The sequence below is a fragment of the Herpailurus yagouaroundi genome, unplaced genomic scaffold (genome assembly GCF_014898765.1).
Source record: "Herpailurus yagouaroundi ecotype Mexico unplaced genomic scaffold, PumYag 207, whole genome shotgun sequence".
In the NCBI taxonomy this organism is placed as follows: domain Eukaryota; kingdom Metazoa; phylum Chordata; class Mammalia; order Carnivora; family Felidae; genus Herpailurus; species Herpailurus yagouaroundi.
The window spans coordinates 1,045,662-1,071,729 of record NW_024412438.1 but is presented as its reverse complement, the minus strand read 5'-3'; the positions used below and the strand labels follow the sequence as shown (position 1 = coordinate 1,071,729).

Here is a 26,068-nt window from a genome sequence, read left to right as displayed (position 1 = left end):
ACTAGCACAGGATGGCTTGCTGATGGAGAAGGTACACACACGCGCACACACGCACACATGCACACACTGTCCAGTATTTTGGGCCCTTACACACAGAAAGAAATCAGGTAAGTCTAACGTTGAATAAAGTCGAGAGCCCAGAAACTGGCTCTTTGCCTTCTGTTCTCTGTATCAGATTTTCAAGTTTTTCTGGTTCTCGTTTTCTTGAGAGCTAGGGAGCGTTGGTGGGGTTTACGGTCAGGGAAGAACGAAGGGTCTTCAGTTTCAAAACGGAGTTGAGTTCAAGGAGAGCTGCATAGAAGAGGGCCTGGTGCAGTCGCGTGAGCCGTGACCACAGGTCCAGCCTCAGAACCGTGCGTTTCTTCCGAAGCTCGGCACGCAAACGCGTGTCCACGGCCTGTGCGAGTGTTGGAGCTCGTAACGGTTGGCTGAGTCCACCTTAAACTGCCACTGCATTCGCACAAGGACTCTATGCCAAGCCACCGTGGGGGCACGGGGGCAGTTCCTTGGCACCTAAATGAGACCAGGAGGCACTCTTGGGGTTTGGGGCTTTAGAGAACGTTCTGGTGCCCGAACGCCCTTCTTGGCCCCTCCCACAGTCCCCACCAGGGAACAAGGACTGGCCTGAGGTTGATCTAAAGTGTACCCTTTAACTTCTTCCTCTTCACGGCAGAGGGGAGTGGAGATGGGACCGGTGCCCACTTTGCCCAAGTCTCGGGAATGGCTCAGGGAGACCCCGGTGGTTGGGTCAGGAAATATAGTCTCCCTCCCTCCCAGCACTGCCTAGTGAAACAGCTGACACTTCAGAAGGGTGACCGGGAGAATGGTGTCCACCAGCCAGAGTTCTGCCCCAGCCCAAACCCTAATAAAGCGCCCCGCAATTCCCAGAGGCTCCACACAGCAGTCTGGAGGTCTGAGAATGTACTCATCCTGCATGGTAGGGTTAATGTCGCTTTCCTTGGGAATCTGTGCCCTGTAAGTACCTGGAACACCATTTCCAGACCTTTCCGTGGGGGTTGGGAACATACCGGCAAGGGCCATCCCATCCACGGGTCACAGGAGACAGATCCCCCCCCCCCCCAGGGCTGTCTGGAGGATAGGGTCAGGGCTTTGGACTAGGGCTCTGCATTCGTCACTCCACACCGAAGGGTTCAGATTCCGGGATGGGCGCCCGTCAACCTCTATTCTCTGAGAGAAGAGGCGGCTTTGTGAGAAAACTGGGTATCCTAAGACAGGGTCCACTGGAGAAGATAGAAAGAGGAAAACGGGGGTGACCAAGGTTCTAGTCAGAATGTGCCAGCAGAAATTACACTATGAGAAACCCTGACTCCTTTCAACAGGGGTTGGTAGAGAACCCAGGATCAATTACTTCCAGATTCCCGTATTTCTGAGGGCGCGGACTCCAAAACAACCATCAGAGTCTTGCCTTAGGGAACTAGCTGGGTGGGAAATTAGAGGCGGGTGGGGGCTCCGGCCCCAGGTCACCAAATTTCACGGTGGTGGTAGTGGGGGTGGGGGGGGGGGGAGTCTGTCCATCCAACTGCGTGGTCCTCCTGATGTGGGTCTCCAAGCATGGCTGATGCGTCCTGAGCCACTTCAGCCTTAATCTTCCCTCTCCTTCCCCCATCCTGGTGTCGGGGAGTTGCGTGTCTTGGGGACGGGTGGGGTGGGCTGAAGGGGACGATGGAAGGAAAGCTCGGACTCCAGTTGGCCTCGCCTACCCACAGGCCGCCAGGTTAAAGCGGAGGGAGTGGAGAATGGGTGCTTCCGGGGGCTCTCCAGCTAACCTGGGTATCAACAGCCCTCACCCGGGCTGCCGAAAGAGGAAAGACCAGAGAGACGGGGGCGGGTGGGGCCGCGGGCCATCAGACGTTGCTGATACGCACACTTAGGGCACTACCCTCCTTCTCCGCTTGCTCCCTTAAGGACTCCTCCAACTTGAGCTTCTCCGGGTCTCCGTAGCGCACCGCGCTGTCGCGGAGGCCGCTGGGAGGGGCCACCTTCACAACCTGGTCAAAAAGGCTGAAGTCAGCTATGTATTTGCCGCTGGCTGACAGCGAGATGGCGGGCGTGAACTCGTAGCCCCAGAGGATCTCCTCCGGCAGGTAGGAGGTGCGCACCTGGCAGGTGGCGCTGGTGGATTCCACCGTCCCACTTAGGATCAGCACCAGCTCGAAGTCCCCCTCCCCGCTGCGAAGGGGGAGGTCTTTCAAGGGACTGGTCTCATCCACCACGTGGTAGAACGTGAGGGGCAGAATGAGGAAGGGGCTGTCCGAGGCCGTGTCCACTTGGAAAGTCACGTTGACCTGGTTGAGCCGAATGTTCTCGCCCTCTTTGGTCTGGTGGGTCTGGAGCAGTTTGCCCGTCACCTGGCAGCCGATGAGGAGGCTCTTCCGCATGTTGGCAACGCGGATCATGAGGCAGGGCTTCCCGTCGTGGGCGGCCACGACCGCGTGCTGGCTGAAACGGATGGTCTCGGCCCGCTTCTTGGGCCGCGCGATCTTCGCCAGGAAGGTGCCCGTGATGAAGATTTCCAGGATGGTGGTGAGCACCAGCTGGGCGATCAGCAGCACGATGGCCAGCGGGCACTCCTCGCTGATGTAGCGGAAGCCGTAGCCGATGGTGGTCTGGGACTCGAGGGAGAAGAGGAAGGCCCCCGTGAGTGTGTGCACCTGCACCACGCAGGGGGTGTGGTTGGCCGGGGGGCCCAGCTCCAGCAGGTCTCCGTGGGCCACGGCCACCAGGTACCACACCACCCCGAAGAGGAACCAGGTGCCCGCGAAGGTCGCGGAGAAGAGCAGAAGCTTGTAGCGCCACTGCATGTCGATGAAGGTCGTCCACAGGTCCTTGAGGTACAGGAAGCGCTTGTCGGCGATGTGCTCCATTCTGACGTTGCTGCGGCCGTCTTTCGTCAGGACCCTCCGCCGTCGGACCCCTGGGCCCACGAGGGGCCGGCTCTCCGTCTGAGTGGTCTGACTGTAGTACACCTTGGCCACCGACGTCATCTGGAGGGAGCGAGACGGCATAACGGGGGTTATTGCAGGAAGCCAGCCAACTCCTGGCCACCGCCCACGGCGAAGGAAGAAGTGACGTGCGTTTCGGGGTCACCGATCTTACCATTTAGCGCATATTTACTGAGCACTCGCTATTCGCAGGGCGCTGTGCAGGACGCTGGTAAGCCAACAATGCAAATGACCTCACCCTTACTCTCCAAGAACTCCCAGACTGGTGAGCCAGACACACATTCAGGGAGCAGACAATCGCAGGGAAGTCTGATCTTTGTGATTCTCTGTGACAAGCACAGGTCCTGGAAGGTGGGGCCAGAGGAAAGCGTTCTCCTGGTCTCTCTTCCCCGCAAAACCAGTTCCGTCAAGATCTCTAATTTTGAAATAGGATCCCTCCCCACCCTCATGAATGGCAGGGCAAGAAAGCCTATCCTGTTGAAATCCTTCCAGGCCACCCCCGCCCCTGAAAACACACAAACCCTTCATTTCCCTGCCTTTCCCCTAGCCCCAGGGCAGTACTCACTGGTGACAACCGGGGGACTCATCTGGCTCAGAAAACAGCGGAAACTGCCCAACCTGCTACCCTCTGAGATGTTTTCTAAGGACCTGGACCATTTCACTGCATATTATTATTACTACTTTATCATCGCCATCACCATCATCTATTTGCATCATCGGGGGGATTCGGTCTGGGTCAGGTGGCGTTGGGAATAGCACGGGCAGGACCTGACCAGAAAGAGCTGAGCGATGGGAAAGGAGGAGGGAACCACCACGCCGAGGCCTCCTGGCGGTGCGGAGGGAAATGCCAGGTCGGGGCGGCAAAGTGGCCTTGACCGGGTGAGGTAGGAGAGTTGGTGTGGATTAGCGGTCACGTCCGCACGAGCTCAAATTCAGGATCGCTGTTTGTCCTGATGGAAGAAAGTGGGACAAGGCTCCGAAATAGGAGACAGCTCGCTTCGCGCAAGGTGCCGGTAGCTCTGCCCAAGGAGTAGCTTGTACTTTTCCAGCAGAGATAGGATTTCAATCACTGAACCCTTGGACTCTGGATCTGATGACCAGACCTTCTGGGAAGGAGGAGGGTGATCTCCGGGGATTTGGGTCCTACTTGGAGAACAGAGAAGCTCATCTCCTTCTCCATTCCAAAAAATCTGGGCCGTCGCATCATCATTCTTCACGTTGCTCCCTTACCCCATCTTCCCCACGGCCCGACATCTGGAAAACTAAATTATTTGGGCCCGTTTAAACCCCCCACCCAAGTAGACCCTGAATTGGCGGTCACCAATGGATGAGAATCCCAGAATGTTCAGAGGCAGCCAGGAGCCTGCTTACCAGCGCTCGTCCACTTGGGACCTTTGTCCACTTCCCAATACCCTTATCTACTTTGGAGCAAAAGGGAAGCTTTATAATTCTGAGGCTTGGAGAATTATGATTTCGAGCCCAGGTATAGCCCCCTTCAGCACTCAATAGCAGCAGTAAAGATAAAGCACAGCCCCCGCATCTCTACCATTTTAAAGCTCGCCCATTAGTGTGCCTTCTCGTTTGATCCTCAAACTGGAAAAGATGTGGAACCTTCCTGAGAGACTCTGAGGAACTATTAGCGGATGGAGGAAGCCCTGGAAAGCTGTGGATGAGTGAACATAATTTTTTTATTTTAGTTTCTTTTTTTTTATTTTTTTAATGTTTTTATTTATTTTTGAGAGAGAGAGAGAGACAGACAGACAGACAGAGCACGAGTGAGGGAGGGGCAGAGAGAGGGAGGGAGACACAGAATCGGAAGCAGGCTCCAGGCTCTGGGCTGTCTGCTGATGCAGGACTTGAACTCTTGAACCGTGAGATCATGACCTGAGCCCAAGTCGGACGCTTAACTGACTGAGCCACCCAGGTGCCCTTAGGGCGGCGCAGAGAGGGAGAGAGAATCCCAAGCAGGCTCCTCACCGTCAGCAGAGAGCCTGATGCGGGGCTCGAACTCACAAACCGCGAGTTCATGGCCTGAGCCGAAACCAAGAGTCAGACGCTTAGCCGACTGAGCCACCCAGGCGCCCCTGTTTGCAACATTAATTTTATAGAACACGCGGCCACCAGTTACGAGGATGACACAAAGCTGGGACAGATCGCAAATGCAAGGTCTGGGGCAGAATTAGGACCCAAAAGGAGCCAGAGGAATGGGCTAAGTCTAACAAAAAGGATAAATGTTGGGTTGCATATTTGGGCCCCAAAATTATCTGAGCAATTCCGGATCGCAAATACTTGGTTTGAAGGGCGATCACACGAACAGGGGTTTGGACCTGCTCTTGGAGCTCCAAGAGGAACCGCCAGCACCGATGAATCCACACCACAGAGGAAAAGATTCCAGATCCAGACGACAAGGCACAATGTAACAATCAGGACAGCCAAACGTGAAAGAGCTTCTCCGGAGGCAGACAGCGCTCCGTGCCTGGGGGTGTCCAAGGGCAGTATGGACTTGACTTCGCAGAGAGTCCACAGAGGAGGTGCAGGCTCTCACCTACCCTCACGGGGGACAGGATGCCTGCCCCTTCCGTGCCATCTCTACCCCGGACGTCCTAGGGTGACATTCGGGGACCCATCCTCAAAGTCCTAGCTTTGTGCTGAGGAAAGATTCCGCCTGACTTCAGGAACGGAAGCTCTTGGGGCCCAAGGGAAGCCTCGCTTATCCTCCCCAAACAGTAGCCTGTGATGATGTTATCCCATCGCAGTCTGTAAAATATGGAATTTGGCCGTCACACTATGAAGTAAGTACAGATTAATGGTAGAGTTGGAACCAGAACCCAGGGCTTTGGGATCCGGTCCAGAACGCTTTTTTTTTTCTATTTATTTATTTATTTATTTATTTATTTATTGTTGTTGTTGTTTTTAAGTAGATTCCACACCCAACGCGGGGCTCGAACTCCCAACCCCGAGATCAAGAGTCACGCGCCCCACCGACCGAGCCAGCCAGGCGCCCCCAGGACTTTTGCAACAACCGCTTCGTGTACCCGGGTCCATTCTCACGGGTGCCGCGGTCTGGGGAAAGCGCCTCTGCGGGGCCCTGTGCAGGGAACACGGAGCCCGGCGTCGGGGCTGGGCGTTCACGGCACCGGACGGAGATTTTGGTCGCTGGCTGGAACTCTGTTGTGACAGCCGCCTCCAGCTGCGTGCCTGCGGTGCCAGCCTTTCTCTCCGCCTCGTCCAGCTGTCCCCCAGCTGCCACGCCACCTCCCACGGCCAGGCAGCTTTGTTCTCCGAGGGGGCGAGAGGCAGAAGCGGACAAACAATCCGCCACGCCCCCACCCCCAAGCTGGCCGGGCTCCTGGGAAGGGAGCAGCCCCAGCCCTGCCGGGCACACACACAGTCCTGCCTCCAGGGGGTGCTGTGTCCCCAACCCGGTCCCAGCCAGATCCCAGGGACACAGTCTGACGGTGAAACCAGCCCCCAAGTGGTGAACAGACGGAAGGGGACACCATCAACTTCTCCCGTCTCTAAGGAATGTACTAATGATTCTTTCTCTAAGACCAGGGTCATCAGACCCACGGGGGTGTCCGGCCCGCTTCCCCCCAGCTCCAGACTCTCACACTGCAGGTGACCCGGATTCGCCTGCGAGCTCGGGAGTCAGTTATTCTCCAGAATGGGTGGGTTTGTCAGAGCCCCTCTGGAGCACGGCTCTGCTCTGGAGCAAGGACACCCAGCTGTCGTGACCATCGTGATTAAATCAATCCTACCGCTTTGGGGATCAAATGCAACCTCTGAGCCTAGCATTCAAGGCCCTGCATGGTTTAGTCTCTGCCTACTTGGCGGCATGATTCCTGCCGCTTGTCCACCCGCACCCCGGGCTCCAGCTCCGCGGAGGGCCTCACCGCTTCACCCTTTCTGCCTTTGGACCTGCCGTGGCATCGCTGGCTCCGTGCCTGCCTGAGGACCTCCTGCCGATCTCTCAAAACTCGACTCGAGGGTGACTTGCCCCCTTTTTGAAGCCTTCCCCGACCATCCAAGAAATAATCGGTGCTCCCCATCCCCCAGGCCTCACCCCAGCGTGGGTCCGTGAAGCCTGGGCCTTGTACACGTTCCTACGTTAGACCATCTGAGCGCTCTGCCGTTGTTTGTCAGCTGTGAGGTCTTCATTTAAGGCCGTGGACCGTGACTCTCGCCTGTTTCCCCAGCACCGGGTACAGTTTATTACCAAAGACTGAGGAAGGGGATGAAAGCTGATCCGGACCCAGAGAGGCCCGAGTGAGGGCTGCAGCCTTGGTTTAGCTCCCGGGAGACTGGCCGCCGAGCCTCCGGAGACCTCGAGGTGGAGCCGCAACACAGGGGGAGGGACCCAGGCTTACCCTGCCTCCACTAATGCTGCAGGGGGTTACAGATACGAGCTTCAGAGGCAGGAGAAAGCAAGTCCCAAGGCACCCGTCCATCTCTCTTCTGGGTCAGCGGGAGGATGGAGAGAGAGACAGCTTGGCCGTGGCCGTGGACACGGGAGCGGGCCACGCCAGATGCAGAGAGAGCCTGAGCGTGGCCGTGGCCGCGGACACGGGAGCGGGCCACGCCAGATGCAGAGAGAGCCTGAGCGTGGCCGTGGCCGTGGACACGGGAGCGGGCCACGCCAGATGCAGAGAGAGCCTGAGCGTGGCCGTGGCCGTGGACACGGGAGTGAGCTACGCCAAGTTACGTGCCTGGAAAAGATGCGTCAACCCCCACCCGGGGCCGTGGCAGAAGGCACAGGGGAGAGCCGTGCACCTTCTAAAACCGGTCAGGTTGGAGAGGCAGGGAAGGGACCCTGGGCAAAGGCTCCATCTGTTTCCTGTGACGACTTGCCTGAAAGGAGCTTTGGGCCCTAACACCACCTGTGTTCATTCCCCGATGTGAACGAATCCTGGGTTCCCGAACAGCTGAGGACGCCATCATCCCGAGTTACCACACTCAGACTCTCGCCACGCCAACATGCGTCACACAACTGCCAATTTCCACTCGTGTCCCTTCCTCTCATCTCCCGGCCTGACGTCGGGTCCTCTCTGCCTTTCGGCCTCCCACTCGCCTGTCCACTCCTTCTCTCCCCGAGTCCTTCCCGCACCGCGACGCCCGCTCTCTCTCCCCGAAGCACACCTCCGATCACGAACCCGAGAGCATTTACCCAGGTTCAGTACCTACGGGGGATTAAGATCAGACTCCTTGTCTCGTGGCGGAGGAACCTGAGGCTGGGGGAGGTGACTGACTTGGAGTGTGCGGCTGGTCTCAGGCTCGGGTCCCCTGTCTCACGAGCCCACCGGCTTTTCATTATAGTGTCACCGTCTCAGTGCCGTCCCCAGCTCAGGAAATGTCCGTGTCTCTGCGTTATCGATCTAGGAGAGACCAGACTCAGCCGGGCATAGGTGGCCTCCCCTGATCTGTTTGCAAACCTCCTTTCCAGCCTCATCTCCCACCTCTTTTCTCCTACGGCTTTGGGCAAACCAGCTGGTCCCTGCCCTACGCACCCATGCGTCCGTGCTCTTCTCCGTCCCTCGCCTCCCCTCTGTCCTTGTCCCTACGTACCGAAGTATCCTTCAGAGCCCAGGATAAATGAAGCCCCTGATCCCCACGGCTTCACTTAATACCACCCTCCTCTGACCCTCCATATACACGCGCATGTATATCACCGTCTGTACGTTTTATGAGACATCGATCTGGCATAGCGCCCATCTTCCGCTACAAATAAGCTTACTGAAGTAAGGATCCAGGCATACTACGTTTTCGCTACCCTGACGTACGATCAGGACACATAGGAGGTGCTCCAGGAGTATTTCTGGAGTGAGCAAGTGAGCAGAAGGAAGAGAACGGACCGCCCCTTCCCGCACGGTGGGAGCTCTCGCCCCGCACGGACGGACAGAACTTCGCTCGGGCCCAGAGCCTCTCCTCCGAGGCTCTCCATCCTCCCTCCCTCTTTGTCTGCTCTTGACTTTTCATATGTTTTCTCTTTCTCCTGAACACACGGAAACCCCAATAACTGGTCGCCAACACTAACAGATGTGCAAGCAAGGAAAAGATGTCCTCGTGTGTAATGACGCGGCCGCCGCGGGAAGAACCCAGCAGTTCCACGCATTTACACGACAGACGCTTTCTTCAGCGTCTCCTGCGTGCCAGATTCGAAGGACGACAGACCCCGGAGTCACAGAGATGAATTCGACGTAGGTTCTGGCCTTGAGGACCTGCCAAGCCCAGAGGGAGGCAGCCATAAAGCAGGCAGGAGGTGGTAAGGGCCACAGTATCCGTGAGGCACTGGGGGGATGTGCAAAGGGAAAGGCGACATTTGGCTCAAGGGAGCACTCCATAAGAATGTTAGTATCCCCTCTTAGGCCAGGAAACCAACTCAGTGACTACCAGCCAGGAGTTGGGTTTTCCCTCCACACCTGGCTGTCTCACTCAAGAAAGGCTTTTACAGAGAAAGGTGGCATTGGGACCGGCGGGTCTGAAGGTTAGCCAGGATTTAGACACTTGGAGGCTGGGGGCTAGGGGGTCAGAGAGAAGGTGCTTCCAGGGAAGGGGAGGAGAGAGAGGGGAAGGAAAGGGGAGGGCAAGGAAGGGGAGGGGAGGGGACGAAGCTGACATTCGGGGAGGCCAGGAGACATAACTTACAAGCAACAGAGCCAAGCTTTTGGCTGGATTCCAAAGTCCTTCCTCCTATAGCTTCAGGCTAACACTAGTGAATTTGCCTCCACTGGGCAAGTTCCACACTCAGCCACCAGAGGAGGTGACGCTTCGACCTGCTGACAGGTTAGCAGGACAGCAGTGTCCCCAGCAGTGACACCCAGAGTGCGTCTCATGATTGGCGGTGATGCTCTTTTATTGTGATCTCTGCGTCCCATGATCTGTTCTCTTAGGCTGGCGTGGCAGGTCCCTACTGTCCCCACTTCCTCCTCGGACCCTGCTCCCAATTGCCTTCCCACCCCTTCCACCTTCCTTGCTGCCCACTCGGCCCCTGGTACGTCGTGCCGGCTGATACTAACGTGCGTTTCCCCTTCCGTCCTTGTCACCTTCCTGTCGGTCTGCTCCCCCCGCGCACATCTGTCTGGATCGTCCCTCAGCCTCCCGTGTCTCCCCCTGGAGATGTGCTTTGTGAAGGTGGCGAGGTGCAGGCAGAGCTCAGACCTGTGAATTCCCCATCACACTCTGCCCTCCGTCTACATCCTGAGGCCCAGGGGTCAGGAGAGGCAGTGTAAGCCCCCTACCCTCCTGTTCTCCCCGCTTCCTCCCTCCAGGAAAGAGCCTCTTGATCTAGGGGCTGGAAATGGGATCAGAAAGGGGGGCAGTTTCCTCAGGGACCCGCTCTTGCTGTGACTCAGTCCAGTCGCTTTAGGCTCAAAGGTGTCCCTGAAGCCACCACTAGGGGGCGTGGGCATCATGAGCGGGTGGCTGGAAACCGCCTTTGGGGTACCCGCGGGATCCGTGCCGGCACCTGCCCACCTCGCTCAAGTGCTGTGTGTTGGGGAAGCCCTGTACACAAACTGAGGGGTATGGGGCACCATCGGCCTCAGAACCCGAGGCCAGGCTCACCCGGGACAGCGAGCGAGGCGTGTGTCTGAGCACAACATCCTGGAGGTGGAAGGAGGCAAAAAACAAGGGTGTTTTAAGACCCCGCCAGGAGCTAAGAGGCAATGTTACCGCGTGCAGAGTGGGCTGGACGGGGAAGCAAGAAACTTAGGGGCCAGCCTCATCTCTGCCACTGACAGCGGTGACCTTGGGCAGTGTCCGAGCCCATCAAACCTTCGTTTCCTTAATCGGGGATTAAGGGCGTTTGTTGCATTGGCCCCCCACTTCTCAGACTAGCGGGCCAGGAGGTCCTCGAGGCCACAGGCTTAAATGCATCTTTCCTGTGGTTTCAATTTTGCTCAAAGACTTTGAGGGGAAACCTTATTTTCATCCTAAACCAACAACAGACAGAGAGTGGAATGAAAAGTTTACCTAATTTAAAAGACAAAACAGATTTCAAGGACATCCGACGTGTGACAGGTGAGGGCTCATGTCCGTATCTTCTCAGGGAACATTCCCTCCCTTCTGCCTTTCAGGACCAGTCGGTGGGTCCGTCTCCGGGGCGCTGTGTCTGAGGATTATCAAGGTCCCTCCTGGCTTTAAGACCCCGCGTCCAGCCCGAGCCCTCCCCCCACGTTGGGAGACAGAGAGAGGAAACAGCCACTCAGCCTCCTGTCCCCAAATATATTATCTCTTCTTTGGCCACTGACTCCCAGTTGAATAGCGACCCTGGAGGCTTCCAGGGAGAATGGCTGGGCAGCTTTGGGGCCTGAAAAGAAGCAGTTCTGGGCTTCCGAGTGCTCTTAACGCAGAGAGGGGGAGAGGACAAGAGGGACGGGTATAAGAGGGAGGCCAGTAAGAAAAGCGCCGGGTTACATAAGCCCTCGAGGCTGCAAGAAAAATGGAGTTGGTTTGGGGTTCTTTTCAGACGGGATGGCTTTATTCATTAATCTCCCGCCTGTCCTGCCCCAAAGAAAATAAACAAATAGGAAGGAAGCCAGATGCTCCCTGGAGGTGGAGGTGGGGACAGGAGCGAGCGTGTCCGGGGGGCCTGCCTTTCCAGCTGAGTCACTATTCCCTCTGCCCGCCACCCTCGGCCTCCGTCCCCTTCCCTCCCATCCTCTGGCCTCGGCCTGACACCAAGGCCCTGGCCCAGGGAAGAATAGGCTTTTCTTCCCTTGTGTCAACGTTTGGAAAGTTCTCCTAGTCTGATCAAAAGAGAGGATAAAAGCCGTCAAAGCATTTCCTGGGAGCCTGTGACCCCTGTCTGGCCCTGCTGACCCCTCTGTGTGTTTTCCAGTCAAGAGAGGGAGGGACACAGATGGGGCCATGTCAGATGTTCTCCTCCGTCCAGGCACCACCCCTGCCTGTCAGCGTGGGCTGATCGGGGAGCACTGCCCCTTCCTCTGCCCCCATCCCCCCCCCCCGGCGGTGTCTCTTGCCCCCTGCAAGCAGGGAACCATGTTTCTGCAGAGAACTGCCCAGAGGGTGGCATCTCGGGGACCCCCTCTTTCCCCAGCTAGATGGAGGATGACTTCCGGTCACGTGCGGCAAATGGGCACCGCCTCCTTGACGCCCCTGCCTCCCCACCCTTCACCCCTACCCCGAGCACACCTCCCTCCCAGACTCATCACGCGGGCCAGTGCCCGCTCCTACCCAGCGTCTGGGGCAGCGAGGCCGCACATCCCGGTCCTGTGCGGGGGAACTTGGCTCCGGGCAGGGTTCAGCTGAGGACGAAGGGTGTGCCACTGTCCCCTCAGTCCCAGCCCCGGCAATCCCAAGAGCCTCCCGGCCTGGCCCCGCTTGGGTCCTCACCTCAGAGCAACAACTGCCCCTAGATGTCAACCCACCCCTCCTCACCTCGACGGGGGAGACCTCAGAGGGTCTGGGCGGGTTGGGTAGAAGCAGGGCGAGGAGAGAGGTCTGCGGGGCTCCTGAGAGTCTCCACGGGGGAATCTATACCCAGCTGATGCCCCAAGATGCTGGCTGAGGGCATCATCCTCGCGGAGAGGTTGGTTATGAGTGGGAGAGGTCGCCCCCGGCTGCGCCGAGGGGCCGTCCAGAGCGCAGACAGGTGCGGGGGAGTGGAGGAGACCAGGCTGTCACCAGACGTGCCCCTCAGCCCCGCGCGGGAGATTACCTCCCCGCCACCAGGGGGCAGGGCTCCACCGCTCTGCGTGCTCCCTGCCTGCTCCCCCCCCCCCACCACTCCCACCCCATCCAACCTCTCCGGCCCCCTCCCCGGCTCTCTCCTTTCACCGTTAGGTTGAACCATAAGAAATTGCCAATCAAAACAAAAAACCAGGTCCCGTGTCAGCAATATCAAATGGTTCGATCTGTTAATACTTAATAGCAGCAAAGGTAAAAGCATCCGCCACCACAGAGCACGTTAGAGGCAAGTGCCCTCGGTCGCAAGCTGGCGGTGGTTAGTGCTCTGGAGCTCTCTCCAAGGTCACAGCTGACCTTCCCATCGCCACAGCCAAGGGCGTTTCCGGGGCCTTGACGCCAGCAGTCTGCAGCACCTGGCCCCGGGGCCGGTGGTCCCTGCTTGGCACTCTGTCCTCTGGCCCTTCTTGCGATGTGGTGGGGACTCCCTGCCCCCGCCCCCTGGTTTGGGAGACGTCGGTCCCCTCTTAAATGGCCCTGCTCCTTCCAGGCTTCGAGATTTGGGGCAAATGGGTTAAAGTCTCTGCGTTTCCCTTCCCTTCACCTGCACGGAGGCTGGCGCAGGGCCTGCCCGTGGAGGTGGGGGCTTCCAGGAGCGCTCAGTGCAGGGTCCCCAGGTCGCGGAGCCCTCTCTCCCTCCCCGCCTGTCCCCCAGGCTCTCTGCCACCCGTGCCCGGCTGTTTCCTGTGCACCCAGCCCTTTTGCCGCGGCCTCTCCTCTGCCCCTGACTGTGGGCCCCACCCTTGGTGTTCATCTCCCGCCACTCTGTGGCCCTTCCTCAGCTGCCCAGCCCTCCCTCCTCACCCCTCCTCACCTCTGCCCTCTATCTGGAGCATTCCAGCGTCAGCGTGCTCGACGCCTGTGGAGGGGTGGAGGGAGTCCCCTCGGGCTGTCCCCTCTTCACAGAACTGCCATCCATTCAGAACCTTAGAGTCACCCTGGGCTCCCCTCCAGCCCCACATCCGGGTGGGCGTCTCTCCGTCTCCCCTGAGGCGGCCTTAGTTCAGCCTTGGATTCTCCCTCACCTCCGCCAGGCGCTGCAGTGATCTGGCCTCCCTGCCTCCGGCCTCACCTTCCTCCCCTGCTCCCCTCAGCTGCCCCAGGCCCTTCAACAACACGGATGCCTCCCATCCCATCGTTCTGCCTGAAATCTGATGGGCTCCACGGCTTTGGCAGCTTCCTGACATACCCTCCCCACCCCCCATCCCATTCTACTCTGATGGCCACAGCCTCTTCTTCCAGCACTTGTCCCTAAGCACCCCCTCTTCTGGCCGTAGAGCGACCGTTCACTCTTGACCATGGCCTTCAGTCGGCCTGCTTGTGCCCGCGAGGGGCTCCTGCGCTTCCCCAGCCTCGGAGCCCTCGGCAGACGCCCGCTGTCTCCCTGCCACATCTTCCGTGTAGCACGTCCGGCTCCTTCTCCAGAGACCACCAGCCCCCCGGAAGGTGGCGACCAGCCGTAGTTATCTCATAAGCTGCCCGTCTCTGCGTTTAACCCAATTGTTTAACATAGAGGAAGGACTTAGACTGGAAACCCCCAGTCTGACCCCGGGGGGAAGGGGATGTCAACCACACAGCCTGGGGGCCATCGCACACCCCACCCCCCACCCCCACCCCTAGCAGATATCACCCGTTCAGACCTTTGCTCGCTGAGCCTCGGAATCTTCCTCAACATGGTGGCCCAGAGAACCATTTCAGTCAAGCGGAGTTAGCCTCGCAAGCAAAGCCTATTAGTTTTACTGGCCTGTCTGGGTCACAGCCAAAGTCCTTACCTATTCTTTCCCACTATTTGCCATCCTGGTCTGGGTCCTTTTCTAGCTATGGGAACTCCAGTCAATCTCTTAATCTCTGCGGGGCTCAGTTTCCTCACCTAAGGAGGCAATAAAACCTTCCATTGTATGGTCAGGATCACATGAGATGAAGTACGTGAAATCTGTAAGGCCCTTATGCAAATATGAAGATATTATTATTATTATCCTACTTTGCAGATGAAGGAAAGTGTCTACAGAATTAGAGGAAGCGGGGCTCAGAGAGACAAAGTGTCTCGCTGACATTTGTTCAATGGCTCAGCCCGAACGTCTGTCTCCGAGCCCCGTGGCCCTTCACCCGCCCCGCCTCTCCGTATGCCAGGGGGTTTGATGATGCTCCTTTTTCAGGGGAACAGTGACTCGTGGGGTAGGATTGACTGTGGCCCCAGAATCGGAAGAGGCTTCCGATGCGCTATTCTCCGTCCCACCTCCTGATCATTCCCAAGATGAGGCTCCCGGCAAAACCCTTTCAACGCGCCAAGAGGTAGGGAACGTGAGGGATGCAGAAGGGCCACATTCCTCAGTGACTCCCTTCGACCCTGTGCCTTCCTGCTTGGTCCCCGCCTTGGTGGCTCCAGGCAGCTGGCAAGCTTCTCAAAGCCCGGGATGGCCAGGCCCCAGGAGATAAGGGCTTTGGTGGGAAGGCCAGCGAGCCACCGAGAGCTGTCACCAGATCCTCCAGCAGGGTCTGAGAAACTAGACAGGAGCCAAGCTGATGGGACCTTAGGGGCTCCCTTAGGGGGGTCCCTTAGGGACCAGTGGGGCTCCCTGCCTGAGTTAGGACGGGGGCCTGAAAGCATCCACACACTTTCTTGTCTGTGGCCTTAGAAGTTGCTGGGCCCGGGGTGCTAGAAGGTCCGAGAGCGTAGGGGGCGGGGAGCTAGAAGAGATGCTCCCCGGTGTGGAAGTACATCAGAAGCAGCTCCTATGGGGTCATTGTACCCGCCCCCCTCCTTCCAGGAAGGAAGCAGCCCATTTTCCCCAACAGGGGACTGTTTTCTGAACTGATTCCTGAACTGTATTTTGCTCATCTCTGTGGGCTCTGCAGTGCCCAGAATGGAGCTGGGCTATTTCTTACAAGAGCCCATCGGATTGCGCCTCCACGTGACTCTTTCTTCCCTCCGGCCCCTTTCCCGTGTGTGACATCCTTCAGCCCCGGGAGGTCCCGCCTCCCAACTTCCCTTAGGAACAGGTGGGGACACTGACCCGGTCTCCCCATCAGCCTCTAAGCCTTTATTCGGGGTGAAAAGCTGGGCTTTCCATAGCTTCCCTCAGCCCACCTCCGTCACACCCTCCGGACTCTCTCTCGTGGGGGTCCAGATGGGGAAACTGAGGCCAACAGCAGCTGCACAGTGCTCGGCAGGACAGCTTCCACGCCAGATGTCCAGAGTCTCCTGTGGGAGGTAGACCCTCTGCACGGTCTAGGGTCGGACCACTCTGGACTTGAGCTTCTCCCTGGACCGACCACGTGCTCCTGGTGAGCCCAGTGCCGCCCGTGCCCGAGTACCGAGTGCCAGAGGGCTCAGCGTTGGAAGAATGGGAGGAGAAGCCCGAGAAAGAGGATGGTGAGGAGGGGGAGAGGGAGCAGACGACCCACCTCGAAAGCCCCAGAATTACAGTTGGGACGGAGTCGGGGATAACCGGTCTCTGCCGGCCTCCCCAGCGTCAGCGTCCTCTGTCTTCTCTCTGCCCTCGCAGTGTCCCCTGTGCAGTCACGCCAAGCCTCTCCCAGGCCTTGGACAGGCCATGGCTTCCTCTTACCAACAGCTCTCGGCACACACTGGGGCCTCGTCTGGGAAACCCTCTGTCCCCTCCCGCTGGGCCTGGTCAATCCCTACCCTCCTCCCAGGCCTCAGCTGAGAGGCCACGGTCTCCGGGAAGCCTCTGCAGGCGCCCACGGCCCCCGCGCGGGTTGCCGGGAACGTCACTGCCTGCCTGTCAATGGTGTGCAAACCAGACCCACGAGGTTACCGACTGGCCCAGGCGACCACAGGCCAAAGTGTGTTTGCCGCCGAGTCCACGCTTTCCACCTTGCCACCTTCGGGTCACGGGATGCGCATGCTGGGAGGCCCCCGGGTCATCCAGGCGGATTCCCCGGGTCTCCTGAAGAGGAAGCAAGGCCTAGGAACAACAAGCGACTTCCCTACGACCTCATAGCCGGCCAGCAGCGCGTGATTTCTGGTCAGAGTCGGAGCAAGAACCGCTGCCTTCTTTCTCGTCCCAACCTGTCTTCCCATGAGACTCTTCACTGACCTGGGGTCTCAAAGGGCCAGATGCCAACCCGGGAACATGACCCACTGAGCTCGTCCCCTGTCCACCCACAGCCACGGCCCAGGGCGCACTCCCCTCCCATCCTCAGGCCTCCAGAATCCCCTCGGCCTTGCGGCCGCCAGCCCACATCTAGGCCAACAAGGGGAGAGCTAAAAGGAACAGCGAAAATGCGGGCCTGCAGGGAGGGGACGGATTCAGGGGTGCTCTCTGCTGGGGGCTAAGAAATGGTCAAGGGACTTCTTTGAGAGACCTGGGAATCCCACAGTGCACCGGGGCCCTGCGTGTCAGGGGAACCGCCTCCCAGGCCAACCAGCCCCTGTCCGATGGAGACCAAAGGTGGTCCCCTCTGTCATCGGGGACAGTGAGCCGACCACTTCTTTCCGTCCTTCCCCTTTGCCTCATAATACCTTGTACCCCGGAAATGCCTCCTGTTCCGTCTAGATGCCCTGACTGCTATCTAAACAATTTTTTTTTTAAAGTTTTATTTATTTATTTTGAGAGAGAGCGCGAGTGGGGGAGGGACAGAGAGAAACGGAGAAAGAATCCCCAGCAGGCTCCACACCATCAGCACCAAGCCCGACGCGGGGCTCGAACTCAAACCGTGAGATCATGACCTGAGCCGAAATCAAGAGTCAGATGCTTAACCGACGGAGCCAGCCCGGCGCCCCGAAGCAATTTAATCGTACCTTCACCCCTGGTGGAGATGGGGACCCGAGGCACCCCGTTCTTATGATGCATATTCAGGGAGTGAGCCACCTTCCCAGCCAGGGGTCCATTCCCTTTCGACCCTGGGGCTCCTGGTTCTAAGTGCAGAGCCACCCCTGACCCTCACACAGGGGGCCTAAGGGGGCCCCGCCGTCACCCAAGAGGGAGTCTGTCTGCCCACCCCACCCCCCATTCTACTTATTTCTTACCTACCTTCCCCACTCGAAGACAAGTATGAGGCAGGAGCGGCATGAAGGCACTAACGATAAGGGAAACATCGTGGAGATCAACGTCCAACGACCCTCGCAGGCGAGGGACCCAACATCTGGAGCCGTCCATCTAAGGAAGTTGCTGCAGGTGCTGTGACCCCCATCTGCCGCCCCAGGTCTCGGGGTCCTACTGGGCCCTCTGTCCCTTCCCTTTTTAGACTGCTTGCTCCCGGCTTCCGAAGGATGCCCCGGACCAGACTAGCAGGGGAGGGAGGCATGGACATCCCGGACGGATCCTTGAACAAACGGAGGGTGTTAGCACGGAAGGTCAGAGCCAGGCATCTGAAGGACTTCTAAACACAGATCCCAAACCCTAAAGCCTAGCTGAGGAACCGGCGGGGTTTCTCCCTCCAGCCATCCAGAATCAATGGCAGGAGTGGGGTCGACGTGAGGGCAGGAAATGAACAGAGGTAGGGTCACCCTGCCCTGGGACAGTGGAAGGGTCAAGGTGACTTTCTGAGGTCCCTTCTAGACCCGGAATCCTCTTTAAGGTCCCTGTACCTGTTGTTCTCCCCACCCCCCCCCCAGCACTCCCCCAATCCCATCCCAGGGAAGGTGGGGACTGACAGTGACCAGTCCCAGCCTAGCCACCTGTACACGTGGCGTCACTTCCCAGAGCCCTAGTGGGAGACGGGAAATGAGCACTGCCCCGTCGACCTCTCGGGCCACGAGGGGCTGTGACACGGGGCGCATTGGGCAAAAGCAAGGGACAGTCACACTGGACCTGCGCCGGGCGGGCTGGGTTTGCTCGTGGCGCACAGCTCCCCTCTGCGTGCTCGGCTCGGCGGTGGGGCGGGGTTCCTGGCCCCCGAAACCCCCGAGGCGGGGCGAGGTGGGAGCTGCACTCAGTTCAGCGGAGGAGGCCGTGTCCGTGGTTAACGTATAAGCGGTCAGGTCTGGGGCGGCGGGACATTACCCGCCCCAGGGCTACGTTCTTGAGGTCACAACAAGTGCAAACTTGTTATAACCTGTGTTGGAGCAGCAGGGGGCAGAGAGGGCAGGGGGGGGGTGGCGCTGAGCCGCCAGCGGCTGGCAGAGGGGTGCAAAGGGGATGAGGGGTGGGGCGCGGCCGTGCAGGTGCATACGCACGTGGGTGGCGAGAGGACCGAGGTCTGGGCACATCCGCTCCAGCGTGCGTGTGGGATCCGTGTGTGGGGCTGCATAGATGAGTGCGTGCCTGTGTGTCTCTGCATATATGAGCCCAGTGGAGGAGGAGCGGAGGCGGGCAGCCGAGGGCCCGGCCCGGGCATTTGGAACCGACGAGTGGGCGCTGGGGACACCCCTTCCCCTTCGTTGGCCTCCTAGAGCCTGCAACCCAGCTCCATCCACAGACTGCACCCTTCCCCCCCAACCCCCTCCCCATGAGCTGGGGGCCTCTCCCCACCAGTGCCCAGCTCCCCAGCCTGCCCCGGGGGTGGGGGGGAGGGTCGCCTCCTGCCCATCCCCCCTGGCCCTGGGCCCACTCCCCCCATGCTCTCTTGGCCCTCCGGACACTGGGGCGGGTGGGGGTGGTGGTGGGGGGAGGCTCTGAAAGCAGGTGACTGTTTGGGGGAACTCAGGGACAGAGCCCCCATTGTGCCCGCCCCGGAGCCGCCTCAATGGAGCTCTCTGGCACAAAGGGGCTTTGACAATGGGCAGGCCATTAGTATGCAGGGCCAGCCCCTCGGCCCTCTCCCTGTCCCACAGCCCAGAGGAGGGAGCTGGGGGGCTGCTGGCCCTGCCTGTGGAGGCAGGGGGTGGGGCAGGGCCGAGACTGGAGAGATCTTAGTCCCTGGGGGCTCCCCTAGGGAGACAACAGAGGGAGCCTCGCCTAGGGCCCCCCAAACCAGCCACTGGCCACAAAGGCCTTTGCAAGTGGAAAAAGCCAAGGGACCGGTCACGATGGGGGAGGGGAGCACTCTGGGGGCCAGGCCGGGCCGCCGGGAAAGAAGCAGGTGGGCAGTCTGAGCCCACCCACTTTTTGCCTCAGTTTCCCCCATCTATTACCATCTCTTGCCCTCTATTCCAGGGAGTGGTGTGGGCAGGAGACACGGAGCAAGGTCTCAAACTTAAGCCTGAGGGTCTCCGGAGTTGTCGGGCTGGGGGGCTGCGGGTCGGATCGGGACCGCCACCGGATGCAAAATCGGTGTGTGCGGGGGGTGGGGGTGAGGCAGCCGGAGTGTCTGGGCTTCTGAGGAAGGCGGCACCTGCAGCCCCAGCTCCGGCTCCGGGGAGCGTGGCCGAAGGGCCAGAGGGCCAGGGCCAGCGGTGCTGCAGGGTGTGTGTGGCTGCCTCGGGCCTCCCCCACGCTGTGGGCAAGAGGTCCTCCTGCCCAGGGGGGCCCCGCACCCTCCTCCACCCACCCCCACCACGGGCACCCCCTCCGTGGCCTAGGCGCCAGCTGCGGCCCCACTCCCCACCCCCGCCCTGGGAGGGAGCGGCCAGTGCGGGGGCGCTGAGAGCAGGCCCAGACCTGGGAAGGGGGCAGCGAGCAGGGAAGGAGCTGGGGGCAGCGAGCAGGGAAGGGGTGCCACTTGAGTAGCAATGTTTGCCCAATCAAGACTTCCTCTGTCCTGGGCCAGAAACCCCCAGGAGAGAGGGCTGAGGTCACTTTAGAGGACTGCCCCCCCGGCAAGACAGAGAAAGCTTCTGGGCTTGGGCACTTCGGTTTTCAGTTGTGCTGAGGGCAGGAGGCCCTGCCTGTTATCTGACCTCGGGGCTTCCTGCTACACAGCCTTGGGCCCTGAACGGCTCACCTGCTGCTACTGGGGGAAAAGGGAAGGCCTGCTCCTTGCTCCCAGTCCGGACTTCGGTTCTGCTGCAAGCCCTCCCTGCCCCCAAAGGGTCCCCAGCGGGGGAGGAGGGGAGGGCTGGGAGTTAGAACTCCTAGATTCAGGGCCAGCAACCCTGTGAACCCTCCCAGTCGCTCCCCGTCCCTGGGCTGGGAAGCCCCCTCAGCCACAGGGGAAGGATCATCTGTGCCCCTCCTTCCCTGCCTTCCGGGCCCTGGGAATTCTTCAGAGGCAAGGCTCCTGAACGTCGGAAGAACTCACACTACGTAGCACTGCGCTAAGCCCTCTTCTAGAATTCTGTCATGTAATTTTCAACAACTCGAAAAAATAGGCACTTTCTTCAAGCCCCATTTTACAGATGAGAAAACTGAAGCACAGAGATGTTGATGATCTGCCCAAGGTCACACAGCTAGGGAGGGGTAGAACGGAGCCCCACCTGTTTAACCACGGCCCCCAGACCGCCTGCCCAGTGAGAACACTCAGAGGGGTGTGGGCAGCCGAGATCAGCCAGGATACTCGGCTTGGCGGGGGAGGAGGCGTGGGGATTGAAATGGTTTTCTGAGAGTCCTCTGGACTAGTGATTCTCAAAGTGTGGTCCAGGGACCCTGGGGGTTCCTGACACCCTTTCAGAGGCTCTGTGAGGTCAAAACTGTCTTCCCAACAATGCTGCTATATTATTTGCTTTCTTCGCCTTCATTCTCTCATGAGTGTTCAGTGGAGTTTTCCAGAAGCTATGTGACACATGATATGGCAAGAGATTGAACGCAGAAGCAGATATGAGAAATTGTCTGTCTTCTGTTAAGCCACACGTTACAAAGACTCGTGAAAGTGTGGGACATCACCACTCTTCTTGCTAAACATTTTGTTGCTTTGTTTTTAAAATATAGCGATTTTGGGGGTGCCTGGTGGCTCAGTCGGTTGGGCATCCGACTTCAGCTCAGGTCACGATCTCGCGGTTCGTGAGTTCAAGCCCCATGTTGGGCTCTGTGCTGACAGCTCAGAGCCTGGAGCCTGTTTCAGATTCTGTGTCTCCCTCTCTCTCTGCCCTTCCCCCGTTCACACTCTCCCTCTCTCTCTCTCTCTCTCTCTCTCTAAAATGAATAAACATTTCAAAAAATAATAAGAAAAATAAAATATAATACAGCCACTTTTCATTAAAAAGATATCATACACGTTGACATGCAATGGGTTTGTGGTTGTTTTTAAATGAATTAATAAACAGTTTAAGTCTCCTCCGTTTTCATTTCTGACATATCAATAAACATAACCCACATACACAAAAGGTCTTTGGAGTCTTGAATCATGCTTAAGAGTGTAAAGTCCTGAGATCAAAAGGCTTGCGAACACCGCCCTAGACTCAGATATACTCGCTCTCTCCTCCTGCCAGTTGCCCGTGTCTTGTCCCCGGAAGGGCCGGTGGGGAGGTTTAGACGTGGGGAGAAGGCCTGTGCCCAGGTCTCCTGTTTGGGACTAGGGGCGAGGGAACAGCTAGGGGACAGTCCCAGGGAGAACGTAAGGGTAAGTGGTCAGGCCTGTGCCCCACCTGGGAGGTGTCCCCACAGATCTCCCAGCTCTCGAGCCCAGGGGGAGGCTCAGAACAACTGGGATGCCCCAGACTGGGCTCTGACCTTTGCCTCTTCCGCCCCGGACGCCTGCCCACAAGCCCAGCGTGAGGCGGGAGCGGACCTCCCTGGCCAGGAGAGAAAGGCTCAGCGGATCCCCACAGGAGTTTTTGGGTTTGGGCCAACATGCTTAAAGAGCTGGAAACTGGGGGTCTTGGGGTCTGCTGCTCGCAATCTTAGGGTGATGCCATCTCCACAAGGATGGGGCTGTCGGGGGGAGAGGGGCTTCTCTTGAAGTTCCCCAGGGAGTTCAATCATAGGGTCTAACATATACACACCCCACTCCCAGACATTCGTAAGCCTCCAAAGTCGGGATTCTCCCCCGCAGAATTAGCCACCAGAAAGGTTTCCTACCTAGAGTCAAGCTGGTCAGAGGGCACTCTGTTCCTAGGAGCTGAGGGGTCCCCGGAAGGGAAGAGAGGCCTTTGCTTCGGGGGATCCAAACCCTGCAGGGTCACGGCCCCATCCCAGAGGAGCCCCGGTGCAAGGAAGGAGACAGGATGTCCCCTCCAGCACTACCATTCGATTGCGTTGGACATCCGGGCAAAGTCACAGACACAAGGGACAAAGGACAAGGGGACTGCTGAGGAGAAAGGGGTACAAGACGGCAGAGCCCATGGGGAGACGCGGGTGGCGCTGGGCAAGAGGGATCAGCCTTGGAATGGGAATGGCCCCGCGAGTGCCCAGAGGGAGAGAAGAGACGGCGTTCAGGGATGGCCGGTGGACACGTCCCCCACCCCTCTCAAGAGGGCAGTCCCAAGAGGTGGGGTGCTGGAGGGGAGCGAGGAAAGCTTCCATAAAGTACCTTGAAGACTGTGATGGGGAGTTTTCATCTGAAAACCAACAGGGATGTCTGGGTAGGAAAGGGACAAGACAAAACAGGTGCTTCGTGGGGACAGTCCCAGGGGGAATTGGGCGGTGAAGAAGACGGAGGGAACGGAGGAGAGAGGGTGGCCGGAGTCAGGGAGGCCTTTAGGGAGGCTGCTGCGGACACTCGGGCTGGTTGGGGGACAGAGGAAAGGGCGGGCATGCAAACCGGGCGGCAGAGGGACAGGCAGGCTCGCGGGGGACAGCTGAGGTGGGGAGCCGCTGGCTGGGAGGGAGAAGTTGCTCCGGATGGGCAAACGGGCCGTTTCAGGAAAGCTCAACGTCTCAGTTCACACTTCGTGGACCCCAGTGGAAGACGGGACGCCTGCCTGGAAACAGGGGAGGAAGCTACGGGAGAGGAGACCGGGCCCACGTGGGGCCATCTGTGAGAATGAAGACGGGAGTCCCGCCTGCATCTGTAGGTGAGGGTTCTCTGCCTTCCCGAACTCCGGAAGGGTGGAGCGACAGAGCCCCCCGGACGTGGCCTCGGGAGTACCAGGGACGGGCTGTGGTAAGGCCCCGGGGCCGGGAGAGGCAGAGTCGAGCGCCACCGCAGGAAACACACGTGTTAGGTGCTGAGCGTCACTGCCAGCCCTCTACCAGCGGCGACTCGTTCAGTCCCCAGCTGTTACTGGCGCCATCATAAGGCTGAGGGGACGCACGTCGTAGCTGCCGAGCAGCGGAACCGGGATTTGAACCCAGGGAGTCTGACTGCAAGGCCAGGCTCTTCACCTCTCCACCCACGGCCTCCCGGGTGGGGCCCGAGCGGGAAGAAGCCCTGGGACCACGTGGCGGAGTGGCCAGGCCACCCCGGAGAGGCCTCCCGACGGCTGCCCGACGTCCTCCCTGTGCTTCCCAGCTCCCCTCAGAAGCCTTAAGGATGGGCCTGGGGGCTTAGGTGTGGGTTTTTTTTTGTTCCGGAAGGTGGTCTCCCGTTCCTTCCCAAACTCCATCTCAGATTTCTTTCCTTTTTTATGGGATGCGCTTCCTGAAGTCGAACCTAAGTCCTTCCAGCCGCGGCCCCAACCCTTTCCAGGGCCTTCTAACCCCTGGGAAAAAGAACGCCATGGCCGTGTACTGGGAAGTCACGGCCTAAGAGGCAGGAAGCGCTCAGGCCCACCTCTCGGCCCTGCTTCCCCGGGGCCACTCGGGCCAGCTCCTACTTCTCTCCACATTCCAGAGCCAGCCCCTCCCTTCTCCCGGCCGCCTCAAATCCAGCGCGGGGCTGGCGGACACCCACGGGAGAGGTTTTCCCACAATCCCCCTCTCTTTGCCCTTTCGAGGTTCTGGCGGGGGAAGGGATGGAGAGGGTCCCCCCCCCCCACCCCGAGGCACCGTGCCCATGCAGAACGGCAGCATCATGTACGAGAAACTGGAAAGAGGGAAGAGAGGCGCTGAACTCAGCCCGTGGGGGAGCCGCGGTGACGGGGGAAACTCCCGCAGCTCGGTTTCCAGGAGCTGCCCTGCCAACCACCCTTCCCCGGGCGCTAAAACCCTTGCGGTCCAGACCTGCCCGCCCTCTATCTTTCCATAGTTCCATCCCAACGGCCTCCCTGCCCCTTCCGGGGCCTCCCCACTGTCCTGGGCCGCTTGGCCTCAGCCTGGACAGTGGCACTGACCAGTCAGGCAAGAGGAGAATCTAGGCCGGGAAGGGGAGGGGGAGTGGAAGGTTTTTTTTTTTTTTTTTCCTTCCGTCCTACATAACCCTTGGCAGGAAAGTTGGGGGCTCCGTGGCCCCACGTCTCTTTCTCTCCCCCACCGACGCCGAGGGGACTCGGCCCGTCTTCCATCTCGCGTGCAGAGGCCGAGCATCTCGCCAGGAGGCCCAACAGGCCTTTTCTCCTCGGAGGAAGTGGGTCTCTCGGTATGACCCGCCCCCCAGGACCCTAAACCTCTCATCCCTTGGATCCCAGGATGATCCGGAGGGCTCTGAGCCCACCCAGATCCAAATGTCAAGCCTCTCTGGTCCCTTAGGGAGGACAAGGGAAGAGAGGTCCCTGGGTCTTCTGCCGGGCCCTCCCCTCCAAGCCAAACGACCTGGAGCTACAAATGAGCTCATGTATGGAGGTGCAGGTAGGGGCACGGGAAGAGGTGGGGGGTGCCGGTGGCCAGACAGCTAACCCTCCCATTCGAACGCAAGCGTCCCTAGACTGCATGTGAGGCAGATGTTGGGAACACAGATTTTTTTCCCCCCTCAGCGTAGGGGGCTGCAGTGGAATCCTGCATTGGAACCACAGAAGGAATGGACCCATAACCCTGCTCACCAACCCCCCCCCCCCACCCCTCCATTCCGTGGAGTCATTGCCATATGATACCGACTGAGACAAGTTGGCTGCTCGGGCTCCGGCTGGGGGGTGGGGGGTGGGGGACAGCTCAGAAAACAGCAGCTCCTTTCAGGACCCAGGCTGGCAAGGGCTCCGGGAGGCCGGACTGGCCCAGATCGCCCCCCAACACCCCCTCTCTCCCTCCCTCGCCACCACCGCCAAAGGACAGAGGGGCGGGGAAAGGGGGTTGGCCCTGCCCGGGCCATGCCCATCGCCTCCGCAGACCAGCCCTGGCCCCTCTCCCTGGCGTGACGCCGTCCCTCCCCCTCCCTCATTTCCTGCTCCCTGAAGAAGTAGCTAGAAGCCCGAACACCTGCCTCCTTCGACACTGGGTCCCCCACAATCAGGCCACACCCTGAGGGATTCGCAGGCCCTACCCTCAGCACAGGACGGTGCCCACCATTGCGCCAGGAACACGTTCGGAAACTCGCAGAGATTAGGGAGAGGGTCTGGAGATGGAACCAAATGGAACGCAGCGGGGGCTGCTGGCCCCTCCTCAGGCCGATGGCTTGGTGCCCTCCAGGCCCTGCCGAGCACCCCTGCACGGAGACCCTCCTCACGCCAGGGGCCCAAATCTCTCATCTTCTCCCCGCCCCCCCCCCCCCCCCCCCCCGCCACGGAACTCCCAAAAGCAGTCCCGGTGGGGGAACACATCAGACACCACAGCCGAGGCAGACGGGCCCCAAACCTTTAGCCAGAATTTGTGCTGATAAGCAACAAATTCACGTCCTGAGCCCTGGCCTCCTTTGGGCCCTCCACCCCCGCC

The 26,068-nt window shown here is 59.3% G+C and overlaps 1 protein-coding gene across 4 annotated transcripts in view; it reads right to left on the bottom strand.

Annotated features, from left to right (window-relative positions):
* Positions 1–204: 204 nt before the first annotated feature.
* KCNJ10 (potassium inwardly rectifying channel subfamily J member 10) overlaps positions 205–26,068 on the bottom strand; it is a 27,165-nt gene continuing 1,301 nt past the window's right edge. The window contains exons 2-3 of one of the 4 annotated variants that reach the window (XM_040452464.1): positions 3,118–3,307; positions 205–3,005 (exon numbers count right to left, since the gene is read on the bottom strand). In XM_040452464.1, coding sequence (XP_040308398.1) covers positions 1,866–3,005; positions 3,118–3,120 — 1,143 coding nt within the window. In that variant the 5' untranslated portion in view covers positions 3,121–3,307 and the 3' untranslated portion in view covers positions 205–1,865. Of the gene's footprint in view, positions 3,006–3,117; positions 3,308–10,931; positions 11,042–17,662; positions 17,755–26,068 lie in introns of those variants that run through there. The other 3 variants (XM_040452463.1, XM_040452466.1, XM_040452465.1) reach the window with 3 other exon arrangements.